Source organism: Grammomys surdaster, unplaced genomic scaffold, assembly GCF_004785775.1.
Source record: "Grammomys surdaster isolate TR1022 unplaced genomic scaffold, NIH_TR_1.0 165, whole genome shotgun sequence".
NCBI lineage: Eukaryota > Metazoa > Chordata > Mammalia > Rodentia > Muridae > Grammomys > Grammomys surdaster.
In genome coordinates this window covers 15,714,193-15,738,411 of record NW_021604613.1, presented here as the reverse complement: position 1 = coordinate 15,738,411, position 24,219 = coordinate 15,714,193, and the positions used below count along the sequence as shown (strand labels likewise).

At 38.1% G+C, this 24,219-nt stretch overlaps 1 protein-coding gene across 1 annotated transcript in view; it reads right to left on the bottom strand.

Moving 5' to 3' along the window:
• The window catches only part of Pard3b (par-3 family cell polarity regulator beta), a 951,194-nt gene that overhangs the window by 448,292 nt on the left and 478,683 nt on the right, over positions 1–24,219 (bottom strand). The window contains exons 7-11 of the mRNA XM_028765737.1: positions 23,838–23,924; positions 18,701–18,826; positions 16,941–17,299; positions 14,162–14,301; positions 11,789–11,917 (exon numbers count right to left, since the gene is read on the bottom strand). Of these exons, the coding sequence (XP_028621570.1) occupies positions 11,789–11,917; positions 14,162–14,301; positions 16,941–17,299; positions 18,701–18,826; positions 23,838–23,924 (841 nt within the window). The remainder of the gene's footprint in view (positions 1–11,788; positions 11,918–14,161; positions 14,302–16,940; positions 17,300–18,700; positions 18,827–23,837; positions 23,925–24,219) is intronic.

Sequence of the window (24,219 nt, the reverse complement as noted above, 5' to 3'; positions counted from 1 at the left end):
GGCTTGTTTTCTTTCCATGTTTATTTTCTATCTCTAGTGAGAAGTCAAATGTCTAAAGGTAAAAAGCACAGCTACTGGAAAGGGGGACAAAGAGAGGGTTGCCTGCAGGTCAGGCTGAAGGTGAGTAACTCATGCAGGGATGCAAAGTCAGAAAATCCCAAGATCCAGAACCACCAGCTCCCATAGTCACTGTTCGGGCTAGGGTTTCTGTTGCTGTGATGAAACATCATGACCAAAAGTAAGATGAGAAGAAAAGGATTTATTTGGCTTCCACATAGTAGTCTATCACTGAAGGAAGTCAAGACAGGAACTCAAACAGGACAGGAACCTGCAGGCAGTAGCTGACGCAGAGACCATAGAGGGGTGCTGGTTATGAGCTTGCTCCCCACAACTTGCTCAGCCTGCTTTCTTATAGAACCCAGGACCACCAGCCCAGGGATGACTCCACTCACAATGAGCTGGACTCTTCCCCACCAATCCCTAATTAAGAAAATGCTTTATAGCTGGATCTTATAGAAGTATTTTCTCAATTGAGATATTTTCTCTCCCACATCTCCAATGACTCCAGCTTGTGTCAAGCTGACATAAAAATATCCAGTACAAATACTCACCCATGGAAGCACCCACAGCCAGAGAATGAGTCCCCAGCAATGGGGCTATCCTGGGAAGTGGGGATTGTTTTCTCTCCTGCTACCACTGTTTCCACCATCACTCCCTGTCATTGTAATATACTCTACTTTTGTGCTTCTGTGGTACTAGGGGTTTAATCCAAGGCCTTGTGTCCAACCAGTAGATCAGGTAGCTCCACCCTCCATCCTGGATATGAATAGATTCAGTAACTGAGAGATAACATACAGAGTGGTATTTGCATCCAAAAGCAAAAAAGAAAGAAAAGGAGAGAGAAAGGCAAAGGAGAGAAAGAAATAAAAACTATCAGAAAATTAAAATAACATCTCAAGTTCTTAAGCAATCCTTCCTCGGGCCCAAAGCCTCTAAGAAATGTAAAGAATTAATTACCGAAAGACTAGGTGATAAAAGTCCTTCGTATAACTCAATAAGTGGCCAGGAAACATAATTGAACTCCTTTATAATTGAATATCCTGTCATCCAGGGCAGATTTTAAAGAATGGTAAACTTAAAGAGACATAACAATATTAAGTGTTCTTTTGTCTTTTTTTTAACATCTGTAATGAAACACTCGTTTTCAAAAAGAACTAGGAATTCAGTAGAGCCTCACTTAGGCAGCAACAATAACTGAATAGTGTATGAATTGTACATGGGTGTCTTGATTTAAATAATTATAATATCTTAAAGGAAAATGCATCTTAACCTCTGCGATGTTTTATTATATGTGACAAGTTCAGAGAAAGGGCACCTATCTACTGTTGCATTATTCGTCCCGTGTCTGCACACTCATTAAAAATAATGAGAACATATTTAAAAGTCATTGCCCAGAGAATCTTCAGGGATGGAGCACAGGAAGAGGTAAGTGGCAACAGATTGTTATTTAAGTGTCTATCTTTGTTTTATCAGACCTTAGGAAAAAAAATGCCAGTGATCTTAAGTTGGTATTCCCTACTGATAGAGATGACACAGTCTCCTGGGAAATGCAGCTGATGAAGCATGTTGAGAAATCTCTAAGTACACTTTCCCAATGAAACGGACCGCAGTGGCAGCTTCACATATGTGCTGTTTACTCAGCAACAGCTGGAAAAATCAGCCATGATCAATTAAGACCACACTTTCTTCCCCCAATTGTCAAATATCCTTTACACAACGAGCACATCTTCCTATCTTACAACAGATCTACCTTCCTGAGCACACTGATCACAGACATGGAGGCAATTAAGGAAATCAAGACCATCCCCAGAGTTCTGTGTCCAGCTTCTCATGCAGCTGCTCCACAGCAACAGCTGGCATACATTACTGGTAACATTTGGCCAACTAGATGACGAAGGGGACATAGGGGGCTGTTGGTCAATACATTACCTTTTTTTGGAGCTGTTTAAATATGTATTTTAGGAAATATCTGTTCATTTCTAGACTCATGAAGCCTAATCACAGTGGTGGTAGCCACTAACAAGACATAACATCTGCACTATGAAAGCAGGACTGAAACAGCTCTTCCTTGTTAGCTTAGGAAGAACATGTTAATTAGAGGCCCCAGCACTCTGAAGAGCCTTGAGATCTTTACAGCACAAGGCACTTCTGCTTCCACTCTGCTCAATCTCCAACAAAAGCAGCCTTGTGGGAAAAGCCATCAAGCATTTGCATTCTGACACCTGGAAGCCACCAGCTCAGGAACAATGACCAGTACTCCCTCCCTCTGTTTCAATGAGGCTCAACCAGAACATTTATCATCATCCATTTTATCAAACCTAGATTTTGCTGACAGGGGGTTCAGAAACATTCTTTCAGGTATAAGTGCTTCCCAGAGAGTAGCAAATGACTACTAAGCCCTTAGCCTCATGGTTGTTGAGCCCATTCAAAAGGCTGGCAGAGATGAACCCCAGAGTGGAGCAAAAAAAAAAAAGTACATTTATCTCTGCAAAAGGAGATCTTTACCAAATAGTTCTGATTTGGTAAAGGGTGTGTGTGTGTTTGGGGGTGGGTAGGTTATTATCCAGCCTGATAGCTGTGGTGCATATGCAGTAAGATAAAACGGTATCCTCAAGTGAACGTTTAGGGAAAATCTCCAATATACCATCTATGGTGGTTTGAACAGGTATGGCCCCCATAGACATGTGTTTGAGAGTTTTGCCCATAGGGAGTGGCACTATTATGGGGTGTGGCCTTGTTGGAGTAGATGTGGCCTTGTTGGAGTAGATGTGGCCTTGTTGGAGGAAGCGTGTCACTGTGGAGGCAGGCTTTGACATCTTATGTATGCTCGAGTCCAGTGACACGTCCAGTGACACAGTCTTTTGTTGTCTTCAGATCAAGATATGGAACTCTTGGCTCATGGAGTACCATGTCTGCCTGCATGATGCCGTGTTTCCTGCCAAAATGATAATGGACTAAACTTCTGAAACTGTAAGCCAGCCCCAATTAAATGTTTCATTTTGATAAGTGTTGCCTTGGTCATGATGTCTCTTCACAGCAGTGAAACCGTAACTAAGACACCATCATATGTCTACCCATAATTGGGCATGCATATGATTAACATCAGATGAATTATAGGAAGGGAGGGACACATGCAACAGAAAAACAATTATAAAACCTAACCCACCAATCAAAACCAAGAATTATTCTCACCACACCCTTTAGTAATCAAAACTCCTTTCTCTCGAACTCCACAAAAGGAAGTGCTATAACTGGGGCTCCTTAGCATTTTCACTTCTGTAGTTCCTGCTTCCCTGGAATGATATCTGATCTTTTCTATTGATTTGCTTTAAATAAAAAATATCATTGTTAATTTTGCAAACCTGTATGGGCTTTTATCACAATCTCTTGAATAAGAAAACAAGAACCTGGCAACATCTGATTCTGAGCACTGTTAACAGAATAGCAGTGGAATATGGTGGCTACACAGAGGCAATGGGACGTTCCTTACTTTGCAGCATCTGATGAAGCAGACAGAGAGACAGGGAGAATTAAGTAGAACAAGCAGATGCCAAAAAGCCCAGAGTCTCCAAAACACTTCCCTTTGGCTGTGTCTAAGTCTACAAGTTACAAGGTGGCATGTAACAAATTCTGAGCACAATCCAATTGAGTGTGGAAATTTAAACACACAATCGAGTTGGGCTTGAAGTCAAGTACAATTGAGTTTGCCTAAATGGATCAGGTGTAATTGAGTTGGGTAACTGGATTGTCCTAACCACTGGCCCTTTGCCAGAATTGAGGGGCTTGTGGCCAAACAGGCACAACAACTGGGCTTGGAATTTTCACAGGATATTTTTTTCAGAGAACTTGAAATTGGTCACAGAATACAGAATTGGGATCTGGAATTTGGCTGTTGAAGCTTACCAGCTCCAGCCACTGGGTTCTCCTAATCACTTCTGTTCTTTGTTCTTTACCACAAAGCTAGTTTCCAATCATTCTGTAAACACTGAGTAAACATTGAAATAATCAGAAGAGTGTTGAATAAAGCACTGTGTTCAATCTCTTGAAGTCTCTGACTCAGCAGGTCTGGAAGAAACAGCACCTTCAGGTCTGTCAGTTCCCTGAGTGATTATTGTTACCCCAGGTCCCAGAGACCTCTCTTGGGGACCAATGTTCTAACAAACTTGCTGTAGCTATTGTTGAAGCATTTAGAAATACTTTCACATTATCTCTATCATTTCCAAATCCAGGTACTGTCATGTCTTCATGATTTTCCAACTGGATTATGCAAGTATCTTTATAACCTATGGAGAGAGTTATTTACATTCAAAATAGCTGCCCAGTTCACACTGTCTGATGCTATTACTGCTGTAGTTTGTTGAGTCTTTCTGTTCAAAACACAAGGAGATCCCTGTGTATGTTTTGATTTGTTTTAAAAGTGCCCATCACAGATAAGATGTGATCTGCACATTGGAAACATGGCATTTATTCACACAGCTTACAAACACTGAACTGTGCTGTAGACACAGGAAACACCAATGGGGTGCGTATTAGTTGGCACTCAGTGCATGTTAGCAGCTGTGCTTAGGTCGTTCTTACATCAACCCTACAAGCTACATGGTGTTTTGATCCTCACTTGACAAATCTGAAAACACAGGTACCAAAAGGTTGAATATGAGCACAATGTGGGACTTACCATCTAGTCCATAAGACTCTTAAATGTGGATTTTAATGGCCATTTCTCTATAATTCTCAAAGTCTGATGGAGAAATGTACTTTTACAGGAGGTTCTCAGTAAGTATCCCAACATCTCTTTTCCCTTTCAAAATGATCCCAAATGACACTCTTATTCTTAGCCCCATGCTCAAGAAGATATCCTGTTGGGGTGTCTAAAAGCTGCTTGACAGATTTGGTACTTCCCAATCTTTGAGTGACTGACTACAGTATAACCTTCTGTGGTCTTGCTTTGCATTTTGAAATCCTATATGTTCATCAAGAAGTATCTCAAATGCTATCATGCTCACGAAGTTCTTCTTGATCTAGAACATCCCTGGAGTCACGTAATACTTCATTTATATCATTTGTTTCACTGGTAACTCTTCTTTATGGACTAGAAAGTCCTTGAAGTTAGGACTCAGTTCTGGAGTTCATATCCCAGAGGCTTAACAGGATTTCCCTGGTAGAACACTATGCCTCCGAAAGCAAAGGCCTTCCAAATGCTAAGCTCCCTCATACAGACAACCATGGTTCAATGCAGCTAGTTACACATATATAAAATGACAGGAAAAAAGGAGGGCGACCTAGAAAGGAGGGATTTGTTAGGAGCTTGAACAGGAAAAGAGAGGACAATGGAGGGATACTGATTAAAGATCATTCTATATGAATAAAATTATAAAAGAAAATCCAATTTAAAAAATCCAACACATATTAGCTGAATAGAAATATAGTAAGAATGAATGGAAATTTTGCAAAAAGCTCAAGTAGAAACTGCCACCACACACTCCATCTTAAATCATTTAAAGGTTTTTATTTTGAGAATCTATAGAGTGCAGTAATGTATGATTTTGCATAATAATTTTAATTGCAAACGCAAACTCTTAAACTTTGATTTATTATAAAATTATTTTGAAATTATCCTTGAATTTCTGCTACTTATTCACAAACAGCCTCTATAATACCCTTTCTTCCTTAAGTACCTTGGCTAATTAAGCATGGAATCATTTGAATCAAATAGCCAAGGGGAATAAAATAATATATCAGTTAAATGAAGTTCATCTAAGATTTCAGACCAAAATTCTTCCATGATTTATGAAGTTAAATAATTTGACATTTGAAGGTGCTGTTATTTTTTTCCCATCTAATAACAAGCCAATCCTGGAGAACTTGGAGCCACATCTTATTTGCTGAGATGAGGTCACAGGCACAGGTAACTGTGGTAGAGTTGAAACATGAAGTCACACCACAGCTGAAGGTACCTCCACATATGTGCATACCATTTGTGCTTCAGAAAAGCAATGCTCCTAAGTGAAGGTCAAGTCAGCATGACAAACATGGTTACATTTTGGTTCTCAATCATGCAGTGTGGGAGAAACTTGCTTGAATACAGTTAATCCTACTTACACAGGCCAGCATTTAAGAGCAGCCAAATGTGGCAGGTAGAAATTATAAACACATTTGAAATTTTCTCAGCTCATTTTACCCACCAGGGTTGCTGTGATTTTCAGGATAATTTAAAGACAAGGTAGCAAGTCAGAAAATGAAATGTTAAAGAGATTAACAAAGAAAGGGCAGAATGTTCTTTCCTCACTAAAAGATGAAGGAAGACATGCAAATAGTACATGCACATGTTCATATGAGAAAAATAACTCAGAGTCTCTCTCTCTGTCTCCCTGTCTCTGTCTGTCTGTCTGTCTCTTGGTCTCTGTCTCTCTCTATTTTCTGTGTTTCCCCTCCCTCCCTGCCTCCCTTCCTCCCTCCCTCCATTCCTCCCTCCCTCCCTCCCCTCCTCACTCCCTCCATTCCTCCCTCCCTCCCTCCCTTCCTCCCCCACCTCTCTCTTCCCTCTCTTGTCCTCTCAATGATGCTGATTATTTTCTGTCACAAACCTTGACTTACTTGGAAATAGAGAGTGTTGGACTCCGTCAGATTAGCCTGTTGGCAAGTCATTATTTTGGATGCTATTTGATGAAGGAAGGCTCAGCCCACTGTGAGTGGTGCCAGGATCAGGGCTATATAAAAAAGGTAGCAGGGCAAGCTTGTAAGCAGTGATAGTCTGTGGTCTGTACTGTAAGTTGTTGCCTTGGTCTCCCTCAGTGATAGACTACAGCCTGTAGGTTAAAACAAACCCTTTCTTCCCCATGCTGCTTTTGGTCATTGTTTTATCATAGCCATAGGGAGAGACACTAGATCAGCAATGATGAGAAACTCTTCGATTCTTCGAGTCTTTTCTCAATAGAAGGACTCCCTTATCTTATTCTTTGTATAAGAAAAAAATAAATGAAAAGAATTTCAAGGGCCAAGGGTAAGAAAAGAACTTGTGGCCACATCTTTAATAGGACAGACTCACAGCCAATCAAGTTGCACAGTACTCATTCTGAGTTGAGATGCCAACATAGTAGTTCCTTTGTCCAGTCTATCCCTAACACCAATCCCAAAGTATCTGCTGGGAAAATGTTCTTTATGTGGATGCCTCTTAAATAAACACTTATCTCATCAAGGGGTGAAGACATCAAAATGTATTTCACTCTAGATTCTGGAAGGATAGCTTTTGAAGCAGTCATTTTGATAAGGATACTAGGAACAGCTAAATCCTTGTGATGTTATTACACAAATCCCTTTTATGGGATTGTCAGTGCAGCTTGAAATATACAGAAAGGCTGGCTATCCATGCTACAAAACTTATGACACTAAATAATTACTCAAGAGAAAGGCAAGAAGATACACATGTAATAAGTTCAGCAGGATACTCTCTGGTGTCAGGTTAGGAGAAATGATCAGGAAATGGATGCTGAGACATTCGGAATGACAGAAGGTCACATCTGAGAGACAGTCCTATACTGACACTTCCTGTAGCCCTGCTGACCACATGCTCCTCTGGCTATAAGCATTAAGACTCTCCAAGAAGCTAAAGATAACAAGAAATAAGGACAATTTAGCTGCCAGAAGACAGGCCAGACAGAAGGGCCAGAGCTCTCACAAAACAGCCTGACTTAGTCAAGGAGAGAAGACTTTCCCCAGAACAGGAAAAAATAAACAGAGTTTGTTTTCTTCAAAGGAGCTAGGAAGGACAAAAGCAGGAAGTGTTGGCCTTCCTCCATTCCTCAGGTTCTCAGTGGAGAGCCAAAGGTGTGCATCAATCATGTCAGGGCAAGAGAGAGGAAAGGGACAACGTCTTCTAGAGTAGAAAGGAAACATGAAACTGTATCACCCAACTCACTCCTCTGTTCGGTCTTTCAAAGAGTCCAGTGCATAAGATGCAATCAGGTAATTCCTATTGAGAGAACCTTATACATGTGAATATGACCTCTGTTTAAACTTCCTGTAGGCTTCTTGCTCCTTAGTACTCAAGGTAGCCTATTGTGCTGGGGAAAAACAAAAACAAAAACAAAACGTACAACAACAAAAACCTATTTGTTTCTTCCAAAGATTTTGGGTTCCTATGAAATGGGTACTTACTAGCACCCCCCACACACACATTCCACAAACATACACCCAGTCATTTCTTTGCTATGATTACTAAAGTGTACCATATATTTAAATATTTCATTGTCAAATATAGAGACTCTAGATACTTGCCAGATAGCTTTAAGAGAATTAATACTAACCATATGTCCTTCATATTCTGAATAAGATAAAAACAATGAGAACAAATAACTTATTTTCATTTATAATCTCATAGTTATACAATTAATTTAATATGTTCCCTGGTGGGCTCAGTCAATGATGTAATTCTGGAACAGAAATTGAATTTTACTAAAGTCTATTAAATGAGAACAAAATAATGTACAGACACTGTCTTGCTTATAGATCTGATGGGCTATAAAATTGTGTTTTGTACTTATTATTTTGGATCCCAGAATAGTAAATATATTGTTTAAAAGGTGTGGTTGTTTTGAGCCAACCCCTTGGAAATTATAGCTATAGTGAAATATAATATTCACACTCCTATCAAGGAAGGGATGCTCCAGAAGAAACAATTGGAGCTAATGATACTGAGAACTTACAAATGGCCAGAGATGATCCCAAGAGCTTTGTATGTATCACCTCTTTTAATCCTTACAAAAAACATCATCCAGTTTAGAAGAATAACCTCAGAGTGATCTGGACAGCTCCCAATCACACAGAGAATACAGAAATGGAATTGGAGGAGCTATGGACGCCAGAGACTACTCCAGGTGTTAGGAAACCTCCGTCTCTCTTCCATTTCTTTGAAGGAACTTGAATGTATTATGTAACTATGCTTTTAGTTTAGAAATTCAGAGACAAACATATTTGAATTTTTAAGAATTACATTATTCAATTCAAATTATATGTGTAATTGTTTTTTTTTTAATTTTTAAAAAATCTTTTGAATTGCAAACTCAAAAGTACGTATTTCTTTGCTTCTTGCCTAGGGGAAAAAAGAGGAAAAGCTTCTAGAAGATGGAATTAGCCTTGGAGTCAGGAATTCCAGAGGATATATGGGAGAGAGCTGAAGGAGTTATGAGATAGTGATGGAGGATTCTGAGGATTTAAGCAACCAGTGAGAGCTTTGTCACTTGGGTTCTCTTACAATAAGGGATGGTGGGAATGTCTTTCTTTAACATAGAGTTTTATTCCTTCCAGAATCATAGTTCACTGAAAGGACAAATTTTCCTTTTATCTGAAATATGAGCATAGTCTCCCTGAGGCTTTAGGATAATTTTCATCTGTGTCATCCTGAGGAGTGAATGATAAGGAAACAGACTTTAAGTGTTCATATACATAATAACTCTTTTTATTGTTGCTTTTCAACTTTGATCCTCCTAGAGGAATCTTGGGGATAAATAAAAGATGAGGAACCCTCTACATTTCAGAGGACAATATTTGGACTTTGGTCTTCATCTCTCTTGGGAGAGTCAGATCTTCTGGGAGAAGATGAGGCAGCATTTCAGGTCTGCCTTAGAAAATGGAGAAGAGTAGAGGGCCTGGAGCAAGGCTCATATCCTTGTGGCTTATACTTTGCTTCTGCCTCTTTGTTTCTTATTTATTTATTTATTTACTTATTTATTTTTAAAATTATTTTAAAAATTAATTTTACATACTTTATTGTTAAAAAACATAAATAGATAAAAAAAATCACATACTACAATTAGCCAGATCCAAAGTCTATGCAACGTAATAAGTACTGATCCAGGTAGAAAGGCATTCAGAATGACTGTGCAGCTTCACTGTGAAGCTTAGACTCAAATGTCTTATATACATATCCACTCCTCAAACAAAACAAAACAGAAGCTCATGACAGACTTAGAAAACTAATAAAAGGCAGCTTGTTATTTTTTATATAACTTATATCCCTCTGACTAAAAAGAGAACTTTTTGTTTTAATCATCCTTTTCTAGAATTCCTCACAAATCTACCGCCTCTACCTCTGTAACTATCCAACTTACTGTCTTCATCCTCGATTCTCCTCTTTTCTTCCTCCTCTTTCTCCTCTTCCTATTCTTCTACCTCCTCCTTCTCCTCCTCTTCTTCTTTAAAGGCCCAACAACTCTAATTTCTGTTGCTCCAAATACTCTTGGCTATAGGGCTAACTCCTGGATCATGGTTGTTCTACTGTGATCACATCCTTAAATAAAGCTTATTCTCCTTCTCCCAGAATCCACCAGTTGGCAATAGTTATTCAGCTATGGGTAAAATTTCCTGCCCACTCACCACTTCATGAGAGAATTTTGTTTAGCTTTAACTCGTATAGGTCTTGTGCATGCTGTTGTAACTGCTGTAACTGTTCTATTTTGTTCCAAAAACACTGTTTGGTTGTAATCACCCAGTGATTCTGACTCATGTAGTCTTTCTGCCCTTCTCTTCTGCAATGTACCCTGAGCAGTGTGTGTGACACAGATGTCTCATTAGGAGCTGAGGACTCTGAAGTCTCTTATTCTCTGGATGCTGAACAGTTATAGCTCTCTGTGTTAATCATCATCTGCTACAGGAAGCAGCTTCTTGATGCGAGTTGAGAGTGGCACTGATCTGTGGGTATAGCAATAAACTGTTAGCAGTTTAATACTATGACCACTTAGTAGAATAACAGTAGTAAGATTTCCCCTAAGGTTTATGAACAACAAGGTTCTAACAGTACCAGGTCTGTATTCTTTCCTGTAGATTAGAACTTAGTCCAATCAGAAAGCCTTTGGTTACTCCTAAACCATTCACCAGAGAGTGTATTTTGCAAGGTCAGTCATTATTACAGCTCACAGGATCACAGACAGGGAGGACTGTTGATGGCTGTGTTTCTCTGACAGCATGCAGAACACCTTCTAGAGCTATGGGAGCTAGTCAGTAGAACAGCCTAGTTACTACCAAATTGATTTCCCATATTCTGTCACTCCAGTATATGCCATCTTAAGTAACAGGGTCTTACTGCCAGGTTCTGGAGGTTAGCCAAGCGTAATGGTAGTTCTCTGTAATGTCTGTGGGTCTATGTAGTCCCTGGTCAGCAACTCCTATAGTCAGAATGACCAACATAAAAAAGTGACAATAAATGCTGGAATATATATGGACAAATAGGGGTACTTATTCATGGCTGTTGGGAGTGAAAACTGTTACAGACCCTACTGACCTCAGTGTGGAGCTTCCTTTAAAAGATAGAAAAAATATCTATTATATGATCCAGCTATGATCCACTCTTGGGTATATACTCAAAGGACTCCATATTACTACAGAGATCCCTGCCCATCTATGTTAACTGATGCTCTAGTCAAAATATCCACAATGTGTGTACAGGCTAGATGTCTACCAACTGTTGAATAGATAATGAACATATAGGGTATTTGCACAATAGAATATTACTTATCTGTTAAGAAAAACAAAATTGTGAAATTTTCAGGCAAATGATTGGAACTTATAAATAAAAACATCACACAGTATCATCTTGAGTGAGATAATCCAGAAAAACAAATGTCACATGTTTTCTCTCATATGTTGATGATAGCTTTACATTTTAGCTCTGAATATTAACTTTACAACATCACAGAGCATTAAAAGCTCCGAGAGACAGAGGTTTGAACATTACCAGCTCTCGGGGTAGGAAGCTCCCTTCTTGGCGGGCAATGACTAGTGATACCATCTCTCCCTGCTTGGTGCTCCTTAGCATGGCCACGAGTTCTTCCTGGGTTCTTCCTGTGACATCCCTGCCATTTACCTAATGAGTAGAATCATATTCACGTCACAGTTAGAACACTTCCCATCACCTTTTCCCCTGCTTATGTGAGACAGGTATTGATTGTTATATAGCCCAGGGTATTGTGTAGCCAAGGCTGTCCCTGAACTTATATATTTCTGGCAGAGCTCTTAAGTGCTGATATTGTAGACATGTGTTATTACATACAGCTCAGCTCCTAAGTGTTTTTTTTCTTGTTTTTCTTTTTTTAATGACCTATGTTGTGAATTAAGTATGGAATAAATGCAATGAAGCTCTAAAAAGATAATACTAAACACATGGACAAACACACACATTTTCAATAATACAATGGCTATCCTAATTTTGATACATTGAATTACTTTATATTTGCATTTTTTCCCTAAGTCATCACATTTTTCACAAAGGAAAAAAAATAAGAGTGAGAAGTGCCAGAAAGTAATTAGTCAGGTAGGTATGAAGTGGTTTGCCATATACCAGGCAGAAGTGAATTACTTACCATATGGCAAATTACTCTGGAAATATACATGTTTTGGTGAAATCCTAAATGTTCTTTTTGTCTAGAAAAGTGCTGCCAGCATGTTACCATAGGTTATTGGAAGTCAGCTCAGAGGTTCGTTTGTCAGTCTGAGCATCTTTTGTGATCTAGAACTACATGGAATGCTAAAATGTTCCCACAATGTGTATTCTAAGGAATGAAGTCTTGAAAGCATCTTTTCATGCCACAGGAGATTTAAAACCGGCCAGCTTCAAACAAGATTTCTCTCCAGGTTGACTGACCAGAGCTCCTTAGTGAGAGGAGGATATTATCGACAGAAATACATGGGAGAGAAAAGCCTCATATTTGGAGTATTCTAAATACTTTTTCATGCCAAACCAGCTCAGCATCTCTATTCCTGGCTCAGTACAAGAAATACTGATTTTGGTTTGGCAGTATCAATAATACACCTCTCAAAGTTTTGGAGAAACTACTGTGAAGACTTGTATAAGATTTTGAAATTGATAGCCCCAGCTCAGTATTTATCAAATTCCTAGATTAATTCATATATCACTGGTTAAAGAAAGAAGGAGTTTTAAAAAAAAAGATATTATTGAGAACCACATTTCTGACCTTCTTTGGACATGCACAGTTAGGCTCTTCATTAACCAGTTTTATAATTGAAGTCATTATCTTGTCTACAAGTAATAATTTTCAATATATGTTAAATTAAAAATTAAACATTAATATATAGTCAGCCCTCAATATCTGTGAATTTAATAGTAGAAATTTAATCAACTTCAGATAAAAATACTGAAAAAGCTGCATTTGTGCTGAATATAAGCAAACTTTCTTTTCATCAGTTTTTAAGCAAGACTGGATAATTGTTTATGTGGAATATATATAAATATATATGTATATACATATATGTATATACATATATATTGTTAAAACTTTAGAAAGATGATAGACACACTTTCCTATGACTACCACCAGTAAGTCTTTCAAATACATGACCTTTTAACTCATTAATTGTGATATTTTTTAATTATCCTTTTTGGAAATTAACTCTCCATTTTTTTAAAAAAAATATTTGTTTTATATATGTGAGTATACTGTCACTGTCTTCAGACACACCAGAAGAGGACATCAGAGCCCATTACAGATGGTTGTAAGCCACCATGTGGTTCCTGGGAATTGAAATCAGGACCTCTGGAAGAGCAGTCAGTGTTCTTAACCACTGAGCCATCTTTCCAGTCACCTTTCCCTTCATTTTAAATATCTTAATTTTTATATCTTTCTCATCCTACCATGTCATCAACCTAGAGTTCACATCACTATCCTCCCACATAAATACACATTATAACCAGAGATCTGTATTGGGCATCATCATAGCTACTTCTATGTCTATGTCATCTATGTCTATATCTATGTCTATATTGATGTCAATGTCGATGTCTATGTCTGTCTAGGTCTATATCTATATCATCTACTCTCTTTCTCTCTCTATTTCTTTCTTTATCTTTCTAATTTATGCATGAAATTCCTAACTATAATCTACTCAGTCTGAACTAAGTGATAATTTAAGGTATCATTTATTTGCAAATGCAATGCCAGTTAACATATAGGAGTTGGTCATCTGCAGTTGTTAGTATTTGAGGGTGGTACTGGACCAACAAGGGACAGCAACTGACATAAACACATATTTATCTATTTATTGCTTAACTATAAACAAATATCTTATTGCATAAATTAACTTCAATTCTTACCTCTAAAATCCTGTCCCCTGATTGTAGGCGGCCATCCTTTACTGCTGCTCCCTTTGGTAAGATGTTTTTTACAAAAATGGGACCAGGACCATGTAGAGAAGAATCTCTAGTTACCACAGTGAAACCAAGTCCTTCAGGGCCTGGAAGGCAAGACCAGAAAAATTCACTGTCACTTTAAACATGGGTAACATTACACTCACTCCTTTAGTAAACTCTACCTAGTTTATATAAAAATATACAAAGTAAATTATTTACAGTCCTGTAAATTTTACATAGGCTTTAGTTGTCTCATTTTAAGTAAAGATTACAGTTCCTAACAGGCAATGGTACATCAAAGTGAAGGTAGGATCCACTATATATACATAATACTTTTGTTTACTCGGGTTCTAGAAGACAGCACATGTCATCCGTATGCCCAGAATATTGATTCTACTGTAATCTACCTCATGACTTCATCTTCTCTCCCAAGCAAGTGACCTCCCTGTTGGGGTTTTGTGGGTGTCTCCATCAACTGAGTAGTTTGTGACTCAGACCTTGAAATGTATCCTGATTGCTTTACTGCAGTTTTGTTTCCAAGGTTTTCCTGTCCCCTTCTAGTTTTCGTCAATCCTCAACTTCTCCCTTCTACTGTCCAAAGATATGTGTAGATTTCTCAACACTAAATAATCTGTACTTTATTATTAGTGTTTCTTGAAGCTTCTATCATAAATAAAGTACTGCTGTTTGGATAAGATTCCTGCAAAGACCATACTCTCCAGCCTGTAGCATCCTGGGATACAGTATAAACTTTAGGGTATGGGGCTTAATAGAAGGATGCTAGGACATTAGGGGTATTCCATAAAAGGAGTTATGGCCCAATTGACCCTCATGTCTCTCTCTCTTTTCTTCTGGGCTTCAGGAGGCCTGATATATCATACATTCTCCTCATGCTACACTGCTTTGTCATAGGTCCAGAAGTAATGTGCAAACAAGTCCTGGACTGAATCTTCCAAAATCATGAGCCCAAATCAACCTTTTTTCCCACTTAATATCCCTTTTTAAAGCTTTAGGAAGTTGATAGACTTACTTTCCTATGACCATCACCAGTTAGGTTTTTCCATACATGACCTTATTTCTTAACAATCTTTGATGCTTTCTAATTATCATTTTCAAAAATTAATTCTCTCTTTATTTTTCATATCTTTATTTTCATATCTCTCTCATCCCACCATGTCTGTCAACCTAGAATTCACACCACTGTGCTCACACATAAACACACCTGATGCCCAGGGATCTGTATTGGGACAGTTTCTCCTGTTATCCTTACCTCAATCAGATCTGGGAGTTACAGCTATCATCATCTCATTATACAGTGGAGCTAGCATCTGTTTGGTTCATTTGTCCTCTCTCCTCTCACCTCTCCATCCTTCTATGTCTCTGTACCTCTCCCTCTTTCCTGAATAGTTCAAACTTTGCTGTTTCTCCTTCAATCCAGACCCTACCACTATCAAATATCCTCATCTACTTAAAATTTGAATTTCAACCAATGACATTTTCAGTATACAAACTGCCTTGGCTGAAACTAGTTTTGCCTCAGCTAAAACTGTAATTTTTCTTTCTTCTTTTCTAAAACCATTTATCTAGTAAGGAGTGTCTGTTATAGCTTTCACATTTAGGCAGAGGCAATACACCCATCTGATCAGCTCTCTTCTTTAGGACATCTCACGACTCTGTGCCTGATTCATCTCTCTATAGTCTCTATAGTCTATATCTACCTCATGTACATAGCTGGGTTATTGGTACATAATAATGCATTTGGATATGGCTAATTTATAATGCAGTTACAGACAAGTATATAAAACTCTGTGCCTTCTTCTCAACCCACTTTATTCTCAGGATAAGATTTTTGTAAGTGAATAAAATTTTGATTGGAGATATCTTCTCAGAATATTTTCTACATTCTAATGAAAGATACATATTATTTGTTTCTGAAATTCACAAATAATATTTAAAAGTTTTTTGGTGGTCATTAAATTATTAATTCAGTGGAAAAACCCTATTAGAGTCTTTGAGTTGGCTTAAAAACCACAGGACTTCAGAAAGTTATGATGGGATGAAGGAATATCAGGCAGAATTCAGAATAAACAAGAGCATACAGTACATGAATACATGAACACACGGGCACGTGTGTAATGCTGTAGTCATGCATGCACACACGTGGCCCAGTATAAGTGCTTTGTGCTGAAAATGGGCAAAAAAAATAGAAAAAGATTAAGAAAAGTTTAATTCAGTTTTGAAAGTAGGACTATCTTGAAGAAATATAATATTGAACCTTTAATTAATAATCATTATCTGTTGTCTTTGTGAAGAGTAAACCTTGTACTAATATAAAACCATTCAAGAGAGTCAAAGGCCATATTGTGGAACTGGCCCTAAAGGATGGTTTAAAAAAAAAAAAAAACCCGACTTACACTCACAATGAGGATAATTAACCTCACGCCTACTCAATGCTGAGTGGCCAGGTAATGCGGTGTGGCTTTTTATCAAGTCTGCACTGACTCTCTCTATTCCTTGTGCTTGTCACTGTCTTCTTGTCTCGAATCCTCACAACATTGGAGGAGAAAAGATGAAGAAAGTACTACAGTTTTAAGAATGTAAGTTATCCAAGTATACACTCAAATCTATTCTTTGATACAATGAAATAAAAAGAGAATTAAGTAAATTAACCTTAATGCATGTCTCTTAACCAGTTTTACAAGGTACAATAATAGAGCATTATTAAGCATAATTTAATAATTACCTTTCTTTAGGTCAATCTTAATTTTTTTTGCATTTTTCTTGCTGCCAAACCCCATGAGAGGGGAGAGTGAGGGAGAGGAAGGTTTTCTTCCTAGTCTTGGAACTCGGGGGCTCTTGCTTTGCTGTGGGGAAGCTGACTCTTCTCCTTCAGGGCTGTTCGCTCTTGTTAGATTTACTGCCTTTAGTCCTGGTTTCCCACGGGCAGGAGGTGGTGCCTTTGTTCTTGAAGCCCCGTCATTGCTGCCAAAAATGTTCAGTGGTCCAATGACTGATTTTTCATATTGTTCACGGTTTTGAGGCAGAAGCACATGGAGGACCACACTGGGAGATTTCATTGCTTGACGGAAGACATCTTGGGCCCTTGGATGAGTGAATAAACAGAATCATACAGTGTTCTGACATAGCACTTTCCGAGGTACCCAGGTATGGGGAACAAGCAGAGTAGCCTGGTATCATAAGTACAGGAGGCAGTAAATCTCTATGGTATGACTCTGCTAACTAGTGATCAGCTATTTACTACCTGCCCACCAAGGTGCTTCTACGCTGGTTACACGTGCATGATGACTATGTACAATCCTCTAGTTTATTTTTTTTAACACCTACATAAAGTAAATATAATTTTCTTGCTTTTAACAAGTTCAAGTGGAACCTCAGAGTGACGAAAGAACTAAGCAGACAACTCTTAGCTTTCAAGTGTTTTTAAATATGAAAATCTAACCCGAAGTACCGAAGCACATATTAAAAGCAAGCTTAAATCCTTCTCATTTTTAAATCAGGTTATTGATAGGATGTTTTTACTTGACACCAAGTTGGTTTTGACTCAATGCTAACATTTTATGAATCTGTTTCTACTTTTATAAAACAGAGATCATCAAAATGCCTAGCCTTTGCAAAACAGAACAGCAAAATATGCAAATAACATAATTATTATTAATTACCATAATTCAGTCAACAGTAGTTGAATGGATTGATTGCTTTAGGAAGATGTCATTTCATTCTACCCCTAAGCAGCTCCTACTATTGGAAAGTAGTAGCCTGAGAGATGCTGTCTAGGAACAGTTTGGCTCAGAAGCAAGATAGGCTGTTGATTGTCAGTGAAGATATCACCACTTACCTTCCTAACTTAGAAGCCCTGTCGAATTTCAATGTACATCAATATATATGTGTGTGTATGTATGTATGAATGTATGTGTGTATATATGTATGTATGTATATCTAGATGTCTAGTGCATTCTACCTATTCCATCTCCTGTGTAGAAACATGTATTCCCCATAATATTATCCACATTCAGAAAGATGATTTCTTGAGGTAGAACATTTTAATTTTATTTTTTACAATATGTTTCTATTATTTGCTGAGGCCTCATTGGCACTACCCACAGGATTTTACAGTTTAGGGGATACTGACATCAAGGATGTTAATTAATAAGCTGAGTTAACTGTCTGTGAAAAGAGCCAGTAAATACCAGTCTCACTGACCCATGGACTAAGAGAAACAAACCCCTCCATTCATGGATGGCCAGAAAGACACTGAGGCAGGAAGGCTTGCTGCATTCTATGGCTCAACCTCCCTACAGACATCAGGCACATGTGTTGGCCACCTCTCAGTACGTTAAAACTTCAAATGCATTCAGAAATGGATGGTCAGGGGTCATTTAAAGGGAATTGGCTTGACATTCCATCTATGATTTTGATCATAATGAGTTTGGCAATGATTATAAATATTTAAGAGATCAAAAAAGTCAATAAAAACATGCTTACTGAGCAAACGTTTTGTCCAGGAGTTCCACATTGTTGATTTTTACAATGCATTCATTCTCCTGAAATAGTCCTTCCTGCTTGCACCTGCTGTTTTCTTCGATGCCTCGAATGAAGAGTCCTAGGATCCTAAGTGAAACATTTAGGTTGAAATAAAACATCTGAGTACCAATGTACTCATTATTGCTCCTCTTGCAGCTATTCAGTTAGTTTCTGTTTACTAAACAGAGTATGTTTCTATTCAGCCAAATGGTCCACCATTCAAATTTACACACAACCACACACTAGACAATCACACACCAGACACACACACACACACACACACAAACACACACACCTCTACCTGAAGACAAATATCCTTATCATAAATACCAACTCATTTCTTTGTTTGCCTTGAACTTAGAAAAGATCAGTACAGATCAATAAAGAATATACCACACAAGACAAGAAGTTTGACTAGAGGCATCATAGTTAACTGTAGGGAAGTCTGCTTGAGTGGTAACACAGAAACTTGGGGCTGATAATGGGAGAGGACTGTTTCACGGTCTTATTATATGTTCTAGCACTTTGCATTTTAAAAAGTAAATGAACATTTCAACTCAGACCCTATTATTCATAAGGAACATCCATGTGCCTCTGAATCAAGTCTCTGCTAGGTGTTTTCTCCATCCTCAGGATAGCCAACTGAAGTAAAGTTGGAGGACCACACCTACATAAATTCAGTATATTTAGTCCACAGTTGATGACACACACTGTGATTGAGAATCTTGTGGACACAGATTCTGGTATTCACATGCAGGCTGTATATGCACATGTGTATATGTGTGTTTACATATGCAAACTTTATTACTCTCATAAAACCAAAACTAAATCTACTACAGGAAATGAAGCCTTTCCAGACTTTAGTCATTCCTCACTTTGGTGAAGTCCTTTATCTTTGTGGCATGGCACAGGTCTCACTGGGTGTCACACGGAGAAGCAGTGATCAGCTTCCGTAGGAATCTGCTGGAAGTGGAGAAACTACTGCCTCCATGCTCCCTGTCTGCTTGATTATTCTATTCAGTCACTCTCTTTTGAAGAAAGTCTTGTGTGCTATATTACAGAGTCCCTTTGTGTTAAATTTCAAATCTAAATAAAATATGAGCAGATTTTATATGTGAATAATAAGGTCAGCCATGCAAAAAGGGCACCCTGTAATGAAAGCACAAGAAAAAGTGGTTTGCCTGTTTAGAGTAGCCACAAAATTGAGCCTCTGCCTCAGTCCATTAATGAGCACAGCAGACCTCCAGATATCAGTGGGCAGGGTGCTCACAATGATACTCAGATTCCTCCTTCAGAATGTTAACTGATCAGAGTGTGCTGCTGCTGGGCTAATGGTAGTCACACCAGCTACTGTAAGGAAGGGCTCCAGGTCATCTGGGCAAGGGTAGGCAGGATCTCAGCTTTTATCCCCGAATTCCAGAACTTTACTAAATTAACCAAACATAACAGGAACTTCCTTTCTTAGTACAGTGCTAAAGTGAAACTCTTTGATATGAAAAAGGGGGGATTAGATTGAAATCGTGCTCTCTCCTAAATTAAACTGCTCTCTGATGGTTCACAGTTTAGTTTTGTTACGGTGGCTCCCCATAACACAATCCATTAGAAGGCGCACGTGTGGTTAAAACCAGTTTATGTAAGTGATATTTTTTTAACAAGCATTCAAGTCTTCCTTTAATTTAATTCAGTACATCATCAGTCATGTAATGTTACTCCCTAGGATTTAATTTCACATTTTGGGAGATGAATTAATTCTTTCGGGCCACTGGGTTGCAATTTAGCTAGCATATTACAGCTGGAGCATGCTACGTGAACCTCACTGATCTAAATAACCTAACTTTCCATGAAAAATTTATTGACAGAATAAGCCCAACTGTAAAGCCTGTGTGTCAGAGGTAATTTTGGTAAAATGTAAAACTGACTGATTTCATTAGTTTGGTCCCCAGCAACAAACGCATCCAGTCCTGCCCTCTCTATTATCTGGAAGTAGTAAATTCCCTGCAGTATGATGTCACCTCTTCCACTGTGGGCAAGCGTATAAACCACTATTTACTTTTACTTACTGGTGGTGATAGCTGCCTTATTTGAGATAAAAACTTATCAGACCTAACAACTAATACTGTGATGCAATCACAGGGTAAGACTACCAGTTCATCAGCAGTGTTAAAGGATGCTAAAAATTCAGTCGCCCCGTAGGTTAAGAGGAGCAACAACTATTTCTTGCTCATGGAATCATTACTTAAGACTCTAGTACCCAATCCTTGTCCAGCCCTGTGCTCCCACTGAATCCTGAGGCTTCACCATCTTGCTAGCCCACCACTAATCACTAAAACTCTCCTCTCCTCACATTCTCAATCTTTTCCTGTCTATTTCACCTTTAGCTGTTTAACTGTCTTTACTATGAAATAGAAGTGTATTTTTAGTGAAAAAATTTTAAAATTTAATTAAGATAAAATTAACATCTTTGTCAGTTTGTTTAAAAGGACTTAGTGTGTTGTGCTTATTTTCTTTCCTTAAAAAACAAAAACAAACCCAAAGAACCTCAAAACAACAAAAATGAGAAAGCCAATGGCCCTCAACACGAGCTGTATTCAGCATCCCCTGCTCTGGTACCTAATGAGTGCATATGGACTTTAGCTGATACAGTAGCCAGAGTAAGTGTCTCATTCAGTAACAGGTGTGGCAATCATTGTTTTTTGTAATGAAAAAACAAAACACTTGCAGCAAAACCAATTACAGTAGTCTTAATAAAAAATTAAATGTAAATTCTAATTTAAAATAATGAGACAAACTAATAAATGGAAGGAAATTAAGAGCTAAGCATACCACTGTGACCCAAGCAAGTCCCGTGCTCACATAGTGTGACCAGATGGCAGCATGAAGGCAGATACTTGTCTGACATGCTCCACAGGCAGCTCCATCAGGACACATGGCTTGCGTTAAGAGTGCTGTTTCAGCCTGGACTCATTACCTCTTAACTTTTATTGGCTCGTGTCTCCACTTCCACATGATTTTTAATGTATGTTTTAATTAAATTTCCTTTTTATAACAGTAGTAGATACTAAAAATATATAATAGAACCACTTTTTCAAGTTACTGTACAGTTGACAATGAACTTATAATGAAACCTCATTTGTAAGTCAGGCTGTTTTTATTTTATTCAAAATAATCATCATACTGACAATTTATGCATTCATGGGTTGTGGGCTTTACAAGGAGATATCACATTTTTAATGTCACTTAATCCCTATAACCTTGATGGAAAGTCTATTTGTCACTACAGATGAGTATAGGGTACTAGCTGGAGGTTATGTGAAGAGAACACTGGGATTAATTCCTTTGAGGACAAGTCAAATTCTCTTTCCACCCCTCTTCTACACTTGTCCTGGGAATCAAAACCCCACAGAAAAACAGGGAAAATCAATACAGTCTGGTCTATTGCCCTTATTTGAAGTGAGAGAAGGTGATTTCCCATCTAGAGGGCCAGCTTCTTTTCTCAGCTATTGAAAATGAAGGATGGTGACTGTCACTGTGGATTTTTTTTTTCATTTTGGGGAATTACAAAGATCCTATGTTCTATTCCAGGTTCATTAAACTAAAGGGCCTGGTAATTTAAACACTCTGGTATTTCACAAAGCTCTATCAGCACACTTCTGCCAAAAGCCATTAGGATTCCTCACGGGAACTGAATAAATACTCACCTTGTCTGTCAAAAACAACCCTGGTCTGTCCTTTGCCGTAACCCATAACATATATAAACACGCTTATTAACACACACAGGAAACTAGACAATAAGAGCCACTGGCTTTTCAGTTCATTTCTTTTTAGAGACCGTTCATTCCAGCAGGAGCTTGGCATCAGATGTTATATGGGAGAAAAATAAGGTGATGTCTTTGCAATTACAGGTAGCAGATGGCTACCTGCGAAAGATGGTGCCAACCCAAATATCATGACTGAAGCTGCTTGTCCTTTGATACGGCCAACTGGATTGAGTAAATATCCAGAGCCAGTAAATTAATACTATATAACCTTTGGGGAAATTGTGGTTCTAGAAAGAGCAGTAGAATGAGAACAAGTCAGAGATCACAGTTTAGAGGGACTATGAGGGCAGAAAAAATAAATCAATGGACTTATCTGATCCTTGATATATTAGTCTAAAATAAAATGCTCTTACTTTTAAATGATCACTTAAGAAAGTGGATTTAGGCTATTGGTTATAATCATGCCCTGTTAGTGAAAAGCTGATTTTCTTCAAGGGTTCTGGGAAACCTTGTTAGGACCTGGGGAGTGCTATAGGCAGCCATCTTCTTGAAGGTGGTCCACACTTACCAGCAGTTCCATAAGGTCATTAGCCTAGCATTATGCCAGCTCTGTGGCACATACATTTTCATTCTCATCAGCAAACCAGATTTTATATCCAGTCAGATGTGGATTTCAAAAAAACATTAACACACAATCTAAGTTAGCATTTGCCAGTATAGATTTATCAGCAAATGTCTTTAAATTTCTAAGAGAATAAAATGAATAGTCTTCACTGACCTGAACTGTATCTCAGAAAAAAACAATAACAATAAGATAAATTTTTCAATAACTAAATCACTGTGTGTGTGGCCAAAAAGCTACTAGAATGCAAATACTTATTATTCATATATGTGTGTATGTGTGTATGTTTGTATGTTTGTATGTATGTATGCATGTATGTATGTATGCATGTATGTATGTATGAAGAATTTGGAATTACTATCTTCATTCATTGAAGACTATTTTATAATGCTAAAAAACACTCAGTTATGACATTTGTCTAACAATATGTTAAAATCTTTTCGAAGAAGCCTGTTTACTGTTCTTCACTCTCAAGGATGCTCCAAGAAAGTACTTCATAATTAATTGTAAGTAGGAAAATTGGGATGATTTTTTCTTTTCTTTTTCTCTGCATCCTAGAAATAAATGATTTTAGTCTGTTTCTAAAGCATGATTCCAACCAAAGTATTACTTAAGGAGTCTATCTGAATATGTGGATTCCCACTTAACTCTTTCCTGGAATAGGCATTTGTCAGGGTTTTCATTGACACATGCTTCTGAAACAAGGAAAACTGCTTACCGTCCACTCAGGGATGAAAAGAAGGGCACCACATGGATTCCCAGGGGGTCTCCTTCCCCAGAAATCTCCACGGCTCTTGTCATATCACTGAGGCAGAGCAAAACAGGAACACCAATAAGTCTGAGGTAAAAACCAGATGAGATACATTGACTCATCACAATACCCTCTCTGACTTTATCGACTGCTGTAACTGTGATTTAGGTCACAGGAGTGTAGGGCTTGCTGGTGTGTGCAGAAGATCCATAAAAGAAACATGTTAAAGACTCCCTAATTTCCAATTTGAATCTTTATGGAAAACCGAAAGTTGGAAAAGAACTAACTCACTGCTAAAACAGCTTCCCACTTAATCTGCAGAAATCAACAGAGATAAAAAGAGTTTCAC